General features: G+C 40.6%; 1 protein-coding gene across 4 annotated transcripts in view; it reads right to left on the bottom strand.

Moving 5' to 3' along the window:
* DNAH3 (dynein axonemal heavy chain 3) overlaps window positions 1-17,614 on the bottom strand; it is a 294,020-nt gene that overhangs the window by 223,693 nt on the left and 52,713 nt on the right. For all 4 annotated transcript variants that reach the window (XM_033963933.1, XM_033963934.1, XM_033963935.1 and 1 more), the window contains 6 exons: window positions 13,123-13,302; window positions 10,810-10,946; window positions 9,672-9,777; window positions 8,374-8,552; window positions 7,452-7,636; window positions 53-176 (listed from right to left, as the gene is read on the bottom strand). In XM_033963933.1, coding sequence (XP_033819824.1) covers window positions 53-176; window positions 7,452-7,636; window positions 8,374-8,552; window positions 9,672-9,777; window positions 10,810-10,946; window positions 13,123-13,302 — 911 coding nt within the window. The remainder of the gene's footprint in view (window positions 1-52; window positions 177-7,451; window positions 7,637-8,373; window positions 8,553-9,671; window positions 9,778-10,809; window positions 10,947-13,122; window positions 13,303-17,614) is intronic.

The raw sequence follows: 17,614 nt of genomic DNA, 5'->3' as shown, positions 1-17,614 counted from the left end.
TGACCATTTTTTGTTTCCCAACCCTGCAGAACTTCCAATAATAAAGATATACCTTTTTCTCAGTTTTTCCTCTGCATGATCTCTCTTGGTCGACAGGCGAGTTAGATGGATGTCAAGGACCAACTGAACTTGCTCTGGCCATTGGAAGACAATACTATTCAATTGTATATCTTCATCTAGAATAATAACAGAAACAAACTACATCTGAGGTGCTGTCTAAGCTCATAATGAAGATCTGCTAGCAGAAATAATACTTCTTTGATTAACTTCCTGCAACAAATCACCACAGAAACATGGTTGAATTTTAGCATGTTTGAAATGCTTGTGCAGGAATGCTAATCATCAATGATTCAAACTTTGTGACAGTCTCAATTTCCCATCTCCTATAATATGTCCACTGGAGCAGAGATTGTTTTTTTTAGGATACATCTCAAGAGAATACACAAAAGAATTAGTTCCAGCTCAGGTTTTGATTACTAATGGACAGGGAGGAGGCAAAAATGCCCCAAGGCCTTCATTGGGTAATTCTAATCAAGTTTCAAGTTTATTTAACTCTTGATGGATCGCCTATTACAAATTTTCTAAGCGATGTACATAATATGATAAAACAACTTTAAACATAATAACATAAAAATCCAATAATGCCTTTGAGTCAACATTGCTCAAGAATAATGTACACTCTGAGCGTGCTTTTAAACTTTATATTCACCTTTATTGTATTGTGGGGAAATCCCCAAAAGTACAAGTGCACACAAGTCAACCATTTGAAATAAATTGGTGGTAACACAAAGCTATCTTTAATAATGTGTTTTCAAAAATGAGTAAATCGTCAGTGCCTTCCTTGTGTGACCCCCCTGAAAAATTCACACTTGTATAGCTGGATGGACCACTTTCTGCATCTCTCTGGACCTCTTTTTCATGGTTGGTCATTCTCCTTTCTGTGGGCCTTGGATTGTGTACCCCATATGGCAGACAAGCCCTGCTTGGTGTATCCCCAGGATTTATTGTGCAAGGCAGGGCACTGCCATTTTTCAAGATGGTGTCACAGATGACAGGAATAGGCATTTCTCCTGTGTCCCATAAAGGTGGGAGTGTGTGGTGCAGTGGTTAGAGTTACAGCCTCGGCACCCTGAGGTTGTGGGTTCAAATCCTGCAATACTCCTTGTGACCCTGTGCAAGTCGCTTAATCTCCATTGCCCCATGTACATTAGATAGAGTGGGAGCCCACTGGGACAAATTCTTGAGGACCTAAATAATTTGTAATCCGCATGGAAGGAGAAGAGTGCAGGTGAATCTGGAGAAGGTCGGGCAGATGGGCAGTGATTTTTCGTGAGGGTGCAGCAGTAATTAAGAAAGGGGTCAGGTGGGTAGGAGGGATGGCACTAAAAACCAGGGATTATTTTTGTGGAGTCGGGAGAGAGGGAAAGGAGTGCCACTGGACATCAGGGAGTGAGATTTTCTTGAAGGGGGGATTTGGAGGTACCTGGGGAAGGGGTCAGGTGAGTGAGAGGGTGTCACTAGACACCAGGGATTATTTTTGAGTCATTGGTTCGATGGGAGGGAAGGAAGGTCTGCCAGGGGTTGATGGAGATCTACCAGAGACTTTTTTAAAATGCCACACTTCCTGTCAATGCCTGAGCCAATCACCCATGAGCTATGGATTACTGCCACAAATTTCACATGGCATTAATTTGCATGTTCATTGATTATAGTATGCTTTGGTATTTTAAGGGGGTACTGTATTCTACAGTAGAGTTGTGGCTCTATCATGTGGCTTCCTGCATCTGCACTGAGACTGTGGGGCCCTGTCAGAGATCAGAGCTGCATGAAGACTACATGAAGTTAAAGGGACTTGGTTCTTAATTCATTATGCCTGTGAAGAGAACAGGCTTTGCTGCTGCTGCTTTTTAAAAGAATATATAAATAGAGCTTTGTTTTACCTGAAACCTGTCTATATCTGTGAAGGCTCTTTGCATGGTTACCACTCAAGCTACCACAGGAACATAGAAAATATGGGGTACACAGTCCAAGGCCCTTAGAAAGGAGAATGACCAACCATGAAAAAGAGGTCCAGAGAGATGCAGAAAGTGGTCCATCCAACTATACAAGTGTGAATTTTTCAGGGGGGGGTCACACAAGGAAGGTACTGACGATTTACTCATTTTTGAAAACACATTATTAAAGACTAGTCTTATAGCCCATTACATTAACGGGTGCTAGAATATATGTGTGTGTGTGTCTGTCTTTATTTCTTTTTCTCTCTCCTTAGCCGCTTTCTGTGTTTTTTGGGGTTTTTTTTTTTTTCCTTGGCTGTCCACAACCACCCCTTGCCTGCTCCCCGTCCATTATCCCTTCCTTTTACCTCCACCACTCCATCACTGCTCACCTTATCCAGCAGCAGCCCCTTTGTTTTACCTCCCCTTGTCCATCATCACCTTCTTCCTGCTCCCCCTGCACGATCTAGTCACTGGCCTCATTAACAATTTAAAGCAATAAGTCCACCCTTAGAAAATATATCTCTTGACAAAGCCTAGATTTGAAAAAAAATATTTCCCCCTAATCTGCCTTCTTATGTAGATTCCTGAAAACAGTTGACTATCAGCCCATCGATACAGTGAATGTTGATGACAATGCTAACTTGTCCAGTCAGTTGATAGTGTGAATCTATTGGTCGAGACAAGAAAGCCAGTGCTCAAAACATCCAAACATTATGGCAAATTAATGCTAAACATACTTATTTCCTCTCAATATTTAGACACCAATTGTTAACTTAGCTGATTGTAAGAAAAGTTAGAACAATTTCCTGGAGGAAAAGTCCACAGTCTGTTATTGAACGAGACATGGGAGAAGCCACTGATTGCCCTGGATCGATAGCATGGAATGTTGCTACTATCCAGGATTCTAGAATCTTGCTACTCTTTGGGGATTCTGTATGGAATCTTGCTACTATTAGAGGTTCCAGAATCTTGCTTACTCTTAGATAATGGAATGTTGCTATTATTTGGGGATTTTTGCCAGGTACTGGTGACCTGGATTGACCACAGCTAGAAACGCATGCCTGAGACGCGCTTTGTGCAGTACCGGCACCCCTGGGCCAGCCAGTAATTTTTGGTTAGCAAAAGCCGGTGCCGCGCTTGGAGAATCACCTAGCAATGATAGAGAATCGCCTGGAGTACTAATTTAAATATTGATGAGCTCAATTTACTACTACTTTAATATTCATGACCTCATTATATTACATTTGCATGGCAGACCAGGAAGCTTGGAAAAGACCAAGGTGAGCTGTTTTGAAAATCAGCTGCTAAAATACTGCTGTGTAAAGGCATGGTAAGTTTTGAAAATCTGCTCCTGAGTCCCCAGAAAGTCTAGAATACGTGCATTTGTTGTTCATTGGTGATTATAGCACAATCAAGCCCAGATGTTGAAGTGCTGTAAGCTTTATAAAGCACTTCTGGTGTAAAAATTATCTCGATAACTTGTGTTTACTGAGCCACCCATGTGCAGATACATCTTGCTTTTATGTAATCAGTTGTGGCCCCTAAAGCTGGCTGTTTAGCTGAAATGTGACCACATGGGTCACTATATTCATGGATCAGGAAGCAGTTGGAGAGGCAGCAGCTGAGGGTTGTGGTGGGGATGCCCAACAACTCTCATCAAAATGCTGATAGAAACTGATAACCTGTGCCTGTAATCTTCTTGCTCAAAACCAGGACATCATGGCACAGAGAGAGCACATAGTAACATAGTAGATGATGATGACGGCGGCAGATAAAGACCCGAATGGTCTATCCAGTCTACCCAACCTGATTCAATTTAAATTTTTTCTTCTTAGCTATTTCTGGGCAAGAATCCAAAGCTCTACCCAGTACTGTGCTTGGGTTCCAACTGCCGAAGTCTCCAGGGAACAACAGATGACACAGGTTGATGAGCAACTGAACCAGGTGATTGTGTGGTCAATGCACCCACTGACTTGTAGAATGGAAATGCTGTGTGAGAGGATGGAGCATATTGCAGCAGCCTGGAAGAGACATACCTATAGACATATCGCATAGAACTTCACGGTCCTGCGGTATATAAACTGTTATCTAATATAATAAAACCCTAAGCGCGCATGCGCACTCTTACCTGCGTGCTTCCGTTTTCCGTGAGCTGTAGGCCCCGCAGGCAAGAGTGCGCATGCGCGCTTTTACTCCCTCCCTCCTCAATGTAACTTCGCCGCCGCCTCCCCCCCCCATGTACCCTTTCCCAGTGCACACGAAACCCCATTGACCCTCCCACTGCAAGACGCACAAACCTCCGGCTCCAGCAGCGGCTGCATCACACTAAAGACGCTGCTTCACGGCCTTCCCATGCTCTGATTTCCTTTTACCTCAATATCACATAAACTGTCTCGCTGTATTACATTATATTCCATTATATTAGTGATTTTTATTCCACCATTACCTTGCGGTTCAAGGCAGATTACAGAAGAGGATTTCTGGACATGTCCAGAGGTGTTACAGAGTAGAGCAGGTTGCTACAGAGGATTGAAATGCTTCATATGGTGTTAGTTAGTCTTCATGGATTTCTTGAATAGCAGGGTTTTTATTTCTTTTCTGAAAGTTTTATAGGCTGGGGTCACAATTAGTAGATTGGAGAGTTGGTGGCCTAGTTCTGCAGCCTGTATGGCTAGAAGGCCATCATACAGATTTTTCACTCACGCCGTCCCCGCAGTCTGGCCATCTCCCTTAGTCCCTTGCCGCCCTCCCCTTCCCTTCCCACAGTCCCGACAAACCTCCTGACTCCAGCAGCTGCTGCTGCTGGAGTCAGAAGGTTTGTCGGGACCACGGGAAGGGAAGAGGGGCGGCAGCAAGGGACTAAGGGAGCCGGCCAGACCGCGGGAAGGGAGGGTCAGATGGGAGGGTCAGACCGTGGTGGGAGGGTCGGATGGGGGCTGAACGGGGGTTCGGGTGTGCCGGGGAGGAGGGTAGGGGTCGAAGACGCCGACGCCGAAGACGAACTGTCTTACAGGAAAAAAACCCTAAGCGCGCTTGCACACTCCTGCGGCCACAGCCCAACAGATCAGGGATCAGGGAAGCACGCGGTAAGAGTGCGTCTACGCACTTAGCATTTTATTATATAGATTAACAGATCTTCCAGTAGAAAAATCTACTTATCAATCCCTATGGACAAACTCCAAGATTCAAATTGGCGGGTCTGGGATCTTCTGGAAGCATTGGATGCAGGTAGGCATTCGTACATTAGATGATGTTATATCTAATGGGAAACTGCTTGATTTTTCACGACTGCAGCAATCATTCGGTATCTCAAATTCTCAAAATTATAGGTGGTTGCAGTTGAAGCAGACCATTCAGAAGGGGTTTCCTGATTGGCCAAAATTAAAAACTCATTATAGCTTGCAGATCCTATGTTTCCAGGCAGATTTTTTAGGGCATCAGGCCACTAGGGGGTATAAATTAATTTTTGAATTCTTGTCTAAAAAAACAAAAAATAGTCTTGGGGGCATTTGGAGCATCGAGATTAAGCAGTATATTTCTGTGACTCGATGACCACGAATTTGGACTTGGAGGATGAAATGTACAGCATCAGCCATCTATGAGACAAACGTGGTTTTTTCTGTTATTTAGATCTTTTTGGACCCCTGTTAGGTTACACAAGTTAGACAGTTCTAAGTCTAATAGATGCTGGCACTGTCATTTAGACATTGGGACACTGGATCATCTGTTGTTCTATTGTCCTTTGATACTCAACTTCTGGAAGTCAATGTGGGGGAAAATTAACATTATATTAGATTCATCAATTCCACCTATGTATGAGGCAGTCATATGCAGAACATTATTACATGTTAAACCCCCCTTAGATAGATATAAATGCCGTCTTTTCCTTATAATGACTGGGATAGCCATGCAAATGATAACCCAAAACTGGAAAAACTATGATCGTCTGAATTTCCCTTTCTGGTGGGCTAATCTGTGCTCCAGATATGGATATGAGAAAATGAATGCAGAAAGTCTGGGGCACAATATTTTTTTTTAATTGGTTTGGAGTCCGTTGGCATCATATGTTATTTCTCTATAGCAGGTCTTTGATTATAAGTCAGGTTTTGTTTACTTTCATACACATCCAAAATAGGGTAGGAGGGGGAGATATTTCTGTCCTAATTTGACCCTAGAGTAGTTACACTTAGGGTGGGAGGAAGGGTGGGAAGATATTATTAATATGAAGAGGGCAAATAAATGTCGCTAGGTTTTATTGTATAATCATTGAGTGGAGGTGGGTGGGAGAAAATGAATGGTTATATATATAATTGTAAGTGGATGTGCTTAAATTGATGTTTTATGTGTTATATATTCATGTATTGCACTTTTGAAGTATGGAAAATCAATAAAGAATTATTTAAAAAAAAAATATATATATATATATATAATGTAATTCTAGATTCACATATGCTCCCGAAAGCACAGCTTTCCTTGCCACCCCTCCTCTTCTTCCTGCTTCCCATGAACAGTCTTCTTACATTCTCTGTCTTTTTAATTTCACTCCTTCATGATGGCTCTTATTATTATTATGTTGGGTTGTAAACTACTTTGTTGCAATTGCTAATACAATCAGCATTACATCAAGCCAATGTAAATGAATAACTAGATAAATAAATACTATAGTATTTCTTTTGCTGGTGAAATGAAAGGTAGCACAAACTATATACAAGCCTTGTTTAAAACACTTATCACCTTTTCACATTATAATCATAAGTTAAATATGTAATAAATTATGACATCCAAATGATGATACTGCACTTTCACAAAACAAGTGGGGGAGGAACTGTACACATCAACCTCAGATAATATGCTAAAATGTATTTGAACAGATAAAAAACAGTCTATATATCTCGTGTTGGATCGAAATGTTGAGAGAAATCTTAGGTTGAAGACCCGACACAGTCCGTGTTTCATCTTTGGCATCCAGTAGATGGCAATCTTGTGATAATGATGACAAAATAAGCTCATATAAGAGTAGTTGTGCAACCACTTTCTAAGAGTAGTTACACAACTACAAATCTCTAAACGGAAACGTTGTATACTTTTTCTTGTGGGAGAGATGCCATTCCTACTCTCTCATATGTGCTTATTTTGTCATCGTTATCACAAGATTGCCATCTACTAGATGTCAAGTATGCCCCTGAGGCAGACTTTCAAGCCAAAACAGGGCTCTTCAACCTAAGATTTGTCTCAACATTTCGATCCAATACGAGATATAGAGAAAAAGACACTTTTTATATGTTCTAATAAATTTTAGCATAGTATCTCGGGTTGATGTGTATAGTTCCTCCACCACTTATTTTCTTTTGTGTTTGTTTACCGTGGGGTTTTGCTTCCTTGGGTTTTTTGTTTGTTTTAAACACTGTATTTTCAGCCATGGAGCTGTTTCTATGTTTAATACTTTTAACTTACAAGGAATACTAGCATAGGTCAGTAGAAATTTAAGTCTGTTGGTTGCTTCAGCAATGTCATCCAACAGCTTATATGTAGTGACGTTTCTGCATGTCTTCAGATAGTCGGTAAGAACAACCAGTTCTTCAGTGGTTGAAGGATCTTCAGCAGCTCTTTCTACAATTTTATTATATTGACTGCAAATGCTACAATATAAAAAAAAAAAAAGACCAAGAAGGATACGTTTGAGTCAGTTCTTTATATTAGTACAGAAAACAAATCCAGAGAGATTTGGGGGAAAAGGTCCAAAACTTCAGCAGAGAAAATGACCATTTTCAAACCAGAAAAATGTCTTTTTTGGGTGGGGGGAGGGGGAATGTCTATTTCCTAGATATGTTTGTCCTCAGTGCATCTATCTTTATGAACCATTTTGAAAAAAAAATAATGGCCAAATTAATAATACACAAAAAACAGCCATTGAGAAATGGGAGGATCCAGCATTCTTAGAAGACAGCCCATCAGAGCAGTGAGGCACCCTAGGGGGCACTGCAGTGAACTTCACATAATAGGTCCCAGCTACACATCTCATCATAACCTCCTTACTTTGTACGTTGAGTCCTCTAAAATGCATCCAAAATCTACTGTACCCAAAAGGTAGACCATCCCAATAGCACTTATGCCTGCAGATGTCACCTATATATTAGAATAGTAATATTTGGAGAGCTCATACTTTCCACTACAAGTGTACTACAAGTGGGTTAGGGGCCTGAGTTATCTTCTCTGTGGTCCACTGCACTGACCACTAGGCTACTCCAGAGACCTGCTTGTTGCTCTAATAGGACTAGCCACAACATCTGAAGCTGTCATACAGGCTGGTATGTACTATTGCATTCAAATCTTTGGGGGCAGGGGGGTCAGTGTAGGGTTACCAGATTTTATATACCTTGCATTGAGTGTCCTGTTTGTATCCAGTTGAAAGACAATCAATCTCTCTTTTAGTTTTTGGACTCGAGCACAGAGCTCGTCATTCAAATTTAACGCATCAAGGCAAAAAACAGCTAGTGGAACAGTGATGTGCATGGAAGCAATTTCTCTTTTCAGATCTGTCAATGCATCAATTTTCTGCATGAATGGAAAGAAAAATACCCATTATATTGGTTTCATATTAAAATTGCTTCACAATGTACGCATTATCTCCCAAATTCTACGTATCATGCCTATAAAATCAGGGCCAATCAGAATTTTATTTCAAAAGGACATTTTTATATGTTGTACCATTGAATAAATTTATATTGAATTTGTAAGCCACTTATGATAGCAAATACAGTATAATTGTAAAGACAGGTTGTTCACTCTCTAAAGTTAAAAGGGGATAGATTCCGTACAAAAGTAAGGAAGTTCTTCTTCACCCAGAGAGTGGTGGAAAGCTGGAACGCTTTCCTGAGGCTGTTATAGGAGAAAACACCCTCCAGGGTGTAAAAGAGCCTGGAGTAACCTTGTAGGTTTGGAGGGAAAGTTGGCTTTAAGTAGAGAACAGACTGACTCTTCTAGAGTTTACTCTAAACAGTAGTGAGAAGTAAACATATGGATTGAGGACCAAGTAGCCCCTTTGCAGATTTCTTCAACAGATGCAAAGCAAAAATGATCTGACACAAGGGCATTATAACATTTTCATCTTTGTTTTCCATTCCTTTCCTGATCATTCCCAACTTTCTATTTGCTTTCTTAGCCGATTTAACAGGGCAGGAGGCTTTCCTATCCAGTTATGTCACTTTGAATATTAACCTCTTTTAAAAATTGATTCATTCTACCTGCATGTGGTTTTTGTATGGTACCCTAGTTTAAAGTACCATGAAAAAAAATCTTTTTTTTTTTTTTTAATTTCTTTATTCATTTTTTCATATTACAACTGTATCAGAAAAATACATATAATCTTATAAACACACACTTGATTTTCCTTCATGAATACTTTAAGTACAATATATCATATTTTTATAATGTTTTAGATAATATGTAAATCATTTAATATGTATGACAAATATAAATTAAAAAAAAAAGCCCCCCAAGCCCTCCCTTTCTATTTCAGAAAATCTAACCTAATACTTCAAAATGCATTAATTAATTCATACATATTGTGAGGTAAATAAAATAATACCCACCCACATCCCTACTTAACAAATCTCTTATTATGGGAAAATGTTATTAATCATTACAAAAATCTTAAATAATACTGTATATTACCTTAGTAAAGGCCTGAAGTGAATGTTCTTCCATCAAAAATGCAGTAATATCTTGTTCTGCATTATTGTTCAAAAGATCACTGTATTTTCTGTATGACATTAGATATCTTTAAGATAAAAGGGAAAGAAATTATACATTCCCAATAGGATTTGTTATACTGTCACAAATTACATTGTTTGATCTGCCTATCTAAAAATGTACATCATCTCCAACTCTAAAAAGCACTTCAAAGATACTTCAGACATTTGCAGTTTTTATAATTATCCACAAATATTCTTATAACACACAGAATAAAGGGATTGTGGTAAAATGTATGCTTCTTACCACGTGTGCATATCATATATGAACTAGGAAAAGTAAAGAAGGAATGTGTGAAGAGTGACAAGGAAAAGGCAAATACTGGCTGCATAGCAGGTTCTGAAATATCAGGCCTGGTATATGTTTATCAAATAAAAGTTAGCAAAAGAATCCAAAATAAGCAAATGATTTTTAAATATGCCCAGTGGTGTAGCGAGGAAGGTTGGTGCCCTGCATCACCACACTGTGCGTCCTCCTCTTCCCCTCCGCTTGAGCGCTCTCCACGTTATCCGCGTACCTTTTGAAATGTTCACTGGCACAAGCAGCATCTTCCACCTGCTGCTCGCGCTGGCCTTGCTCCCTTCTGATGTCACTTCCTGGTCCTGTGACCAGAACGTGACGTCAGAAGAGAGCCAAGGCTGGTACGAGCATCAAGTGGAAGATGCTGCTTGTGCTAAGGAGGTACATGGGGGAGTGGAAGAGAGGCGCCAGCACTGGCATCTCCTGCAAAGACAGTGCTTGGGGCTGGCCACTCCCCCCTTACTGAATATTCTTAAGGATGTCTACAGTTGAATCCTTAATTTAAGATGTCATGTCTCCAATATTACATAGAAACATGATGGCAAATAAAGGCCAAATGGCCCATCCAGTCTACCCATCTGCAGTAACCATTATCTCGTCCTCTCTCTAAGAGATCCCACGTGCCTATCCCATGCTTTCTTGAATTCAGACACAGTTTGAACTGGCTTTGAAAGATTCATGGACAGCTCTACGATTGTTTGGATCTTTGGCAATAATTATTTAAGCTACTTTCTCCCAAACTACTTCAGGGAAAACTTACTTCTGTGGACCAACTGTATTAATAGTGAAAACTTCCTTTGTTTTATTCACATACTCTGAGACCAAATATTCATCTTGTTTAACTGTATGAAGAATAAAATTTTCCCCTTGAATAGTAGGAAAAAGTTCAATTTCTACCTAAAAAAATACAGATATTGCATTAAGTACAAAGAAAAATGTTATATGTTTATGTACAAAGAAACATGTTATATGCTGAACTTTTTAGAATTATAAATACTCTAGTCCTTTTCCTACGATACAATATAATACTCCCAGATTCTACATATGGAGCCCAGATTTGTTGCCCAGATTTGGGTGTGAACCCAAGATGAGCACACAATTTAATTGCGTAAAAAAGCCTTAACTACTAATTGGATGCTAACAACCAACTACTGAAGTTAATTGGACTCAATATTTGCTTGTGGATCTAGTTGTGCGCTATTCTATAAGGCATGGCACCTAACTCTATTTGTGCATTACTTAAAAGAGGACATGGCCATGGACATGTCAGGGGTTTCCAAAATGTTATGCATTTAGTTATAGATTACAGCAGCCTCAGTGTGCCTTTCTTGTGTGCCAACATTTGCACTAGGTTTCAGCACCTAAAATTAGGCACAGACATGAGCTCATTATAGTACTGTGCTTAGTGCCAATTATTTTCGGTGCCCAATTTTGAGCGTCATTTATTGCATCCGGTCCTACATACTTATTTTCTGCTGCAAACCATAAAACAGCTCAGTACAGCTTACAAGAAGACTAACTATGGGAAAATTAGGTACTTACCTTGATAATCTTCTTTCTGGAAGAAGGACATACGAGTCTTGAAAGTAGGTGATATTCCCATACTTGCGAGTTGATTGCAAAAGGAAGAAATTTATATTCTTCAGCAACACCTCCTTCTCTAGTGCTGTAGAGCCCCTTTCAGTTTCTACCAAAGCAATCAAACAGCCCTAAAGAGAATAAGGAGGAGGATGAAACAGGGAGATTCCCCACAAAATATTTCTATTCTGCTCTGTAAGAAATAGTAAACAACACTTTAAACAACAACTTCAATCAACCTACTTCAAACAACCTACTTTAAACAACAAGATTAAACAACACTTTAAACAACCATCCTTTGCAAACAACCTAGGTGGTTCAGACACCATCCAACAAAATGCAGCCAGCATCAAACTTATGGAGCTCGTAGTGCCTCACTTATCACTCTACACTCTTTTTTTATTTTGCACATATCTGACTGACAGGAGAACATATCCAGCTCTAGACACAGGTGTTTGTCCAAACAGTAGGCAGGTGGCCTCCAGACTGACAGGATGGGGTATCAGGAATTATATGTCCTTTTTCCAGAAAGAAGATTATTAAGGTAAGTAGCTTATCTTCCAGGGCAGTGTACCTAATTTCCAGAGGGGCCTTAAGCGCCTGCCGGCTGCAAGGAGTAGGCATCCCTCCAGCCAGCCTTGAACTGAGAGGTAAGGGGTGTCGGGGTAGATGGGCATCAGCAGCAGCAGGAGGAAGTGGGCATCCCTCCTGCTGGGGGAGAGAGGTTGTCAGGAGGTGGGAATCACCAGCGGCAGAAGGGAATTGCACCCCTCCCCTCCTGCTGTGGGGTGTCAGGGCGACAGGGACCCCGGCGGAAGGAGGGAGTGGGCATCTCTCCTGCCATCCTTTAATTTGTGTTTGTTTTGGGGGGTTTTAATGTGCGGGTGTATTCTGCTTGTGTACCGATCGCTATCACCAGCGACTTCTCACATGCAAATATAGTGACCCTCTGCGACTCTCCATAAGAACATAAGAATTGCCACTGCTGAGTCAGACCAGTGGTCCATCATGCCCAGCAGTCCGCTCACACGGCGGCCCTCTGGTCAAAGACCAGCACCCTGAGACTAGCCCTACCAGCGCACGTTCTTGTTCAACAGAAACTTGTCTAACTTTGTCTTGAATCCTTGGAGGGTGTTTTCCCCTTTAACAGCCTCTGGAAGGGCGTTCCAGCTTTCTACCACTCTCTGGGTGAAGAAGAACTTCCTTACGTTTGAGAATGATTCATTTTTTGCAAAATGTTATATTTACACCTGCGATAGTAGCCCATCGGATTTTACCACAAAGTTTTGAGAATCTTCTCCTGTGTCTCTGCAGACCAATTGATGACTAATTGGTCCACCTTAGAGAGACTATTCCTCTTACTGCAATTTTCAGGATCCTCATCTGCTGAAGCTGTGTGCCTTATCATCTTCCTGGGTTTTGTTTCCTGCCTGCCCCTCCCCCCCCCACTCCAAGTGTACCATGGTCTATATATTTCCTTTCAGTTAAAACATACCTTTGGTATTCCTTCAGCACTGTTGACAATGTCTTTAAAGCAATTATGGACTACATTCCAGCATTCTTCAAAGTCTGGCTCAAATATAATTTTGGGATCTTCAACTTTGAGCTTCATAATTATCATTTGAGGTATGAAAAAATTCACATCATGATACATTTCTCCAAAATCATTCCCATCCTCAAAGAAAAGATATAAAACCACTTTTAATAAGCATTGCATATTTCCATTATGGTCTATGCTACAGTACATCATTCAAGCCTCAACTCTTCCATAGAAATAATTACTTTTTAATCCATTTTAACTTGTTCATTGAGTCTCCTCTAAAGCAATATTTCTCAACCCTCACCTGGAGGCACACCTAGTCTGTCAGGTCTTCAAAATTATCACAATGAGCATGAATGAGATATGCATATAATAAGCCTCGTATATATGCAAATCTATCTCATGCATATTAATTATAATAATCCTGAAATCTAAACTGGTTAGGTGTGCCTGCATAACATCATCAGGAAACACTGCTCTAAAGTACATATATTTGAAGCATATGGAGTAATTGTATAACAAGTTGAAAATGGCTTTCCCGCAGAGGAGAGAATCCTGCATTCACCGTGGGCCTCATCTGGGGCAGCCTCCTTGGAGCGGCTGGGGCACGGGCAGTGTGTCTGGGAGGGAGTGCATGGATGGGAGAACATCGCAGGGGAGGAGACATAGGCATCCTGGGACTGTCTGCCAAGTCTCTTCCCTGAAGAAGCCCTTTCTGGAAACGTCAATCGCTCCTCCTAATTACTTGCTCCACTTCATCACTGACGCTGAAACCGTGGATTGAAGACAAAGTTTTATTTTATTTTTCTTTCCAGCTTATGATTTATCTTTAATCTTATCTATTGTTTTGCCTTTTGTCTTTGTTTTGTTCTATTTCTATCATTTAAATTTCTCCAGAATTCTACTGTTCAACGGCTCCCCCTTCTGCTACTATTCCTTTCTCTCCTCTCTTCTACCTTCCAAAGTATTTAGATCAATGCTGTCTTGTTAAAATGTTTATTTTATTTTTATTTTTCCTCTAACTCTACTTTTCACTTCTCTATTACCCTCCAGGTACTTTAGTTAGATTGTGAGCCTTCGGAACAGTAAGGGAATTTTTCAAGTACCTTTCTTATTTCTAATCTTAATGTATATTTTCTGTAAACCGCTTAGAACCTAACGGATGTAGCGGTATATAAGAAATAAATTACATTACATTACGTTACATTTTTATTTTATGTCTATTCTATAAAGATGAATAAAATATATACTCCACCCGAATGTTAGTATTTTTAAAAAATAATTCCTAACACATAATATTTAAAAAATCATTTTAGGACCTTCAAAAGAGGATTAGAACTGTGCTCTGCCTCAAATCCATTTCTTCTTATATCACACTCTCAAATCCAATTAACAGTCTTTTTTAAATTTCATATAAGCTAAACTAACTAAACTAAGCCTTAGGTTTATATACCGCATCTTCTCCACGGAAATGGAGCTCAACACAGTTTACAAAGTTTAAAAAATATGGGAAGAAAGAAGAGAAAGAGTTTACAAAGCATAAAAAGAGGGGATGTAATCAGGAGAAGAGATGTTATATGCTAGAGAAAAGCCAGGTTTTCAGTTGTTTTCGGAATAGTTGGAGGGAGCCCGCGATTTTGGAGAGGAGGGATCTACCCAGTTTACCTGCGTGGAGGATGCCATGTAGAGAGGGGAAGGATAGTTTGTGTCTGTGGGCTGATCTGGTGGTAGTTGGTGTCAGGGCGAGGAAGGATAGAGGGATTAGGGGGCGGAAGGATGCCGTGAATGATCTTGAAAGCCAGGCAGGAGCATTTGAAATGAATTCTGGAAAGTACTGGGAGCCAGTGAAGATTGGTAAGTAGAAGGGAGACGTGGTCATATTTGCGTTTAGCAAAAATCAGCTTGGCCGCAGTGTTCTGGATGAGCTGGAGTCTGCGAAGACTTTTTTTCGTTAGGCCTAAGTAGATGGCATTACAATAATCGAGTTTGGATAGGATGATGGATTGTACAAGGACGGTGAAATGCTTTTGGTGAAAATAGGATCTAACTTTCCTCAGCATGTGGAGGCTGAAAAAACAAGATTTTGCCAGGGAATTCAGGTGATCGTTGAGGGAAAGGGAGGAGTCGATAGTGATGCCGAGAACCTTGCTTGAGAACTCAAGGTGTAGAGCAGGGCCTGTGGCTAGGGTGAAGAGGGCGGACAGGTGAGCTAATTTTGGGCCGAGCGCTGTACATTAACCATGCAAGAGACAACCCTACAATCCAATTAACACCTCAATTCACAAAATTTAACTGTATATATAATTACAAAAAAACACTTTTCTTCCTATTGGTTCTTTTCAAGCAGAAATCAGACATGAAATTGTTTTTTTAACACATAGTTGCTTTTGCTGGCTTTATAAAATAGTCCCAAAAGAATATTTGCAGGAGTGTCCCTGTAGGGGTGCATTTATAAAGTTTTTTTTTTCTGATGGTATATGTCCCAAGTGAGCACAGATTAGAAGTGTGCATGTTGTAGGTATGATTTGGGCAGTCCCACCCCTATTATGTCACTGGCTGCATGGCACCAATTCATTAGTATGTACTAAATCCATTAGTGCACCTCATTAAAAGGGCCCCTATGTAAATTAGACATGCCATTGCAGAATAGTACATAGGCACCCTGCTGGCACTTTCAAGTGCTAGTATTCTATACATTTATATATGCAAGAGGCATGAAAATGTGGACACCTAAAGCCAGATTCTGTTAATGACACCTACAATGTAGGCATCCAGACATGTCAATCATGTGTTATGCCTCTCTAACAGAATCGCGCCTAAGAGTTGTAGGCGTCTAGGATTTACCATGTCTACATTATAGGCACGATTCTGTTAGCAATGCCTATTAATGCGTAAATTTAAAAAGCACTCCCGATCCGCCCCTAACAACACTTACATGGTGATAGGCATCTGGGTGTAGGTGCCTACTCCACAAGGCTAGGCATCTGCATTGCAGGCACTTACCACCAAATTAACCTTTTCTCGTTATGAGCTTGTTAAAGCCCTGTTTTTGCCATAAGACTGCATTATGTCACTGCCACTTTAATAATAATAACAGTTTATATACCGCAGGACCGTGAAGTTCTATGCGGTTTACAATGATTAGAAAGATGCTACAAATAGAGTAGAACTTACATAGTTGAAGAATAGTGGCTAGCAGTTTAAGGGAACAGTTGTGATGGGGGGATTGAGGTGGGAGATTGTGATGGGAGAGATCGTGCAGATTCGCTACCTAGGTATTTCAAGAACAGGTATGTCTTTAGGTGTTTCCTAAATTCACCATAGTTATTTGTGTTTATAATGAGTTTTTCCAAGTCTTTGCCCCATAATGCCGCCTGAAGAAATGATTTTCAGATCGTGAAACATTGGCCATTGTCGGCTGGTTACAGAAGCGATTAAACCCGCTACAAGTGTTTAGTCTGCACTAAGACGAAAAGTGAATAGAATCGGGCAAAACACTGATGAGATAAGCACTGTTTACATTTAAGTTTCTATATACAGTACATTTAGTTGCCAGCATACTTGAAGTTTGCATTAAATTAGGAGGTTTTTTTATGGCCTATGATAGAAGTATGGGGGAGAGCCAGTAAAAGTATACAGCTCTATCTCTCATAGCTCCAGTGCAGCATTGCGCTCCATGGCTTCTGAGACCTTTTTCCTCCTTGCATTATAACTGGTAGTTATAATTGGGAAGTAATATAATAATATAAGAACATAAGAACTGCCATCTCCGGATCAGACCCTGGGTCCATCAAGTCTGGTGATCCGCTCCCGCGGAGGCCCAGCCAGGTGTAACCTGGCGAAAACTTAAATCACCCGTTTCCCTCTATGCGCCTTTCGAGAAGATGTGCATCTAACTTGCCCTTAAATCCTAGAATGGTGGGTTCCGCAGCAATCTCCACCGGGAGAGCGTTCCAGGTGTCCACCACTCACTGTGTGAAGCAGAACTTCCTGGCATTGGTCCTGGGCTTGTCCCCCCTCAGCTTCAGTCCATGACCTCTTGTCCTAGTCACATTTGACATTGTAAATAACTTTTTGTCCTGCTCTATCTTGTCGATTCCTTTTATTTATATTCTTTTTATTTATATGCCGCCTTACCAGGGAGGTTCTAAGCGGCTCACAACAAGGAGAACAATACATACATTCCAATAAAAAACATCCTGAAAAATATATAGCATTATACTCAGCAAATGAATAACTGGAGTTTGTCTAGTGTTATATGGTTACAGAAGTACATGCACAAATGAATAAGGAATCAATTAAGGAAGTAGGTGCTTACTTTCCTTTATGGAATACAGTGGCATAGTAAGGGTAGGAAACGCCCTGGGCAGTGACACCCTCTCCTGTGCACCCTGCACCCTCCTCTCCACATCCCCACTCCTTCTGCGCCCCCCCCACTCCTTCCTGC

This window comes from Geotrypetes seraphini, chromosome 11 (assembly GCF_902459505.1).
Source record: "Geotrypetes seraphini chromosome 11, aGeoSer1.1, whole genome shotgun sequence".
In the NCBI taxonomy this organism is placed as follows: Eukaryota; Metazoa; Chordata; class Amphibia; order Gymnophiona; family Dermophiidae; genus Geotrypetes; species Geotrypetes seraphini.
Note: the sequence above shows the minus strand (reverse complement) of the source record. Positions and strands in the feature narration are given on the sequence as shown.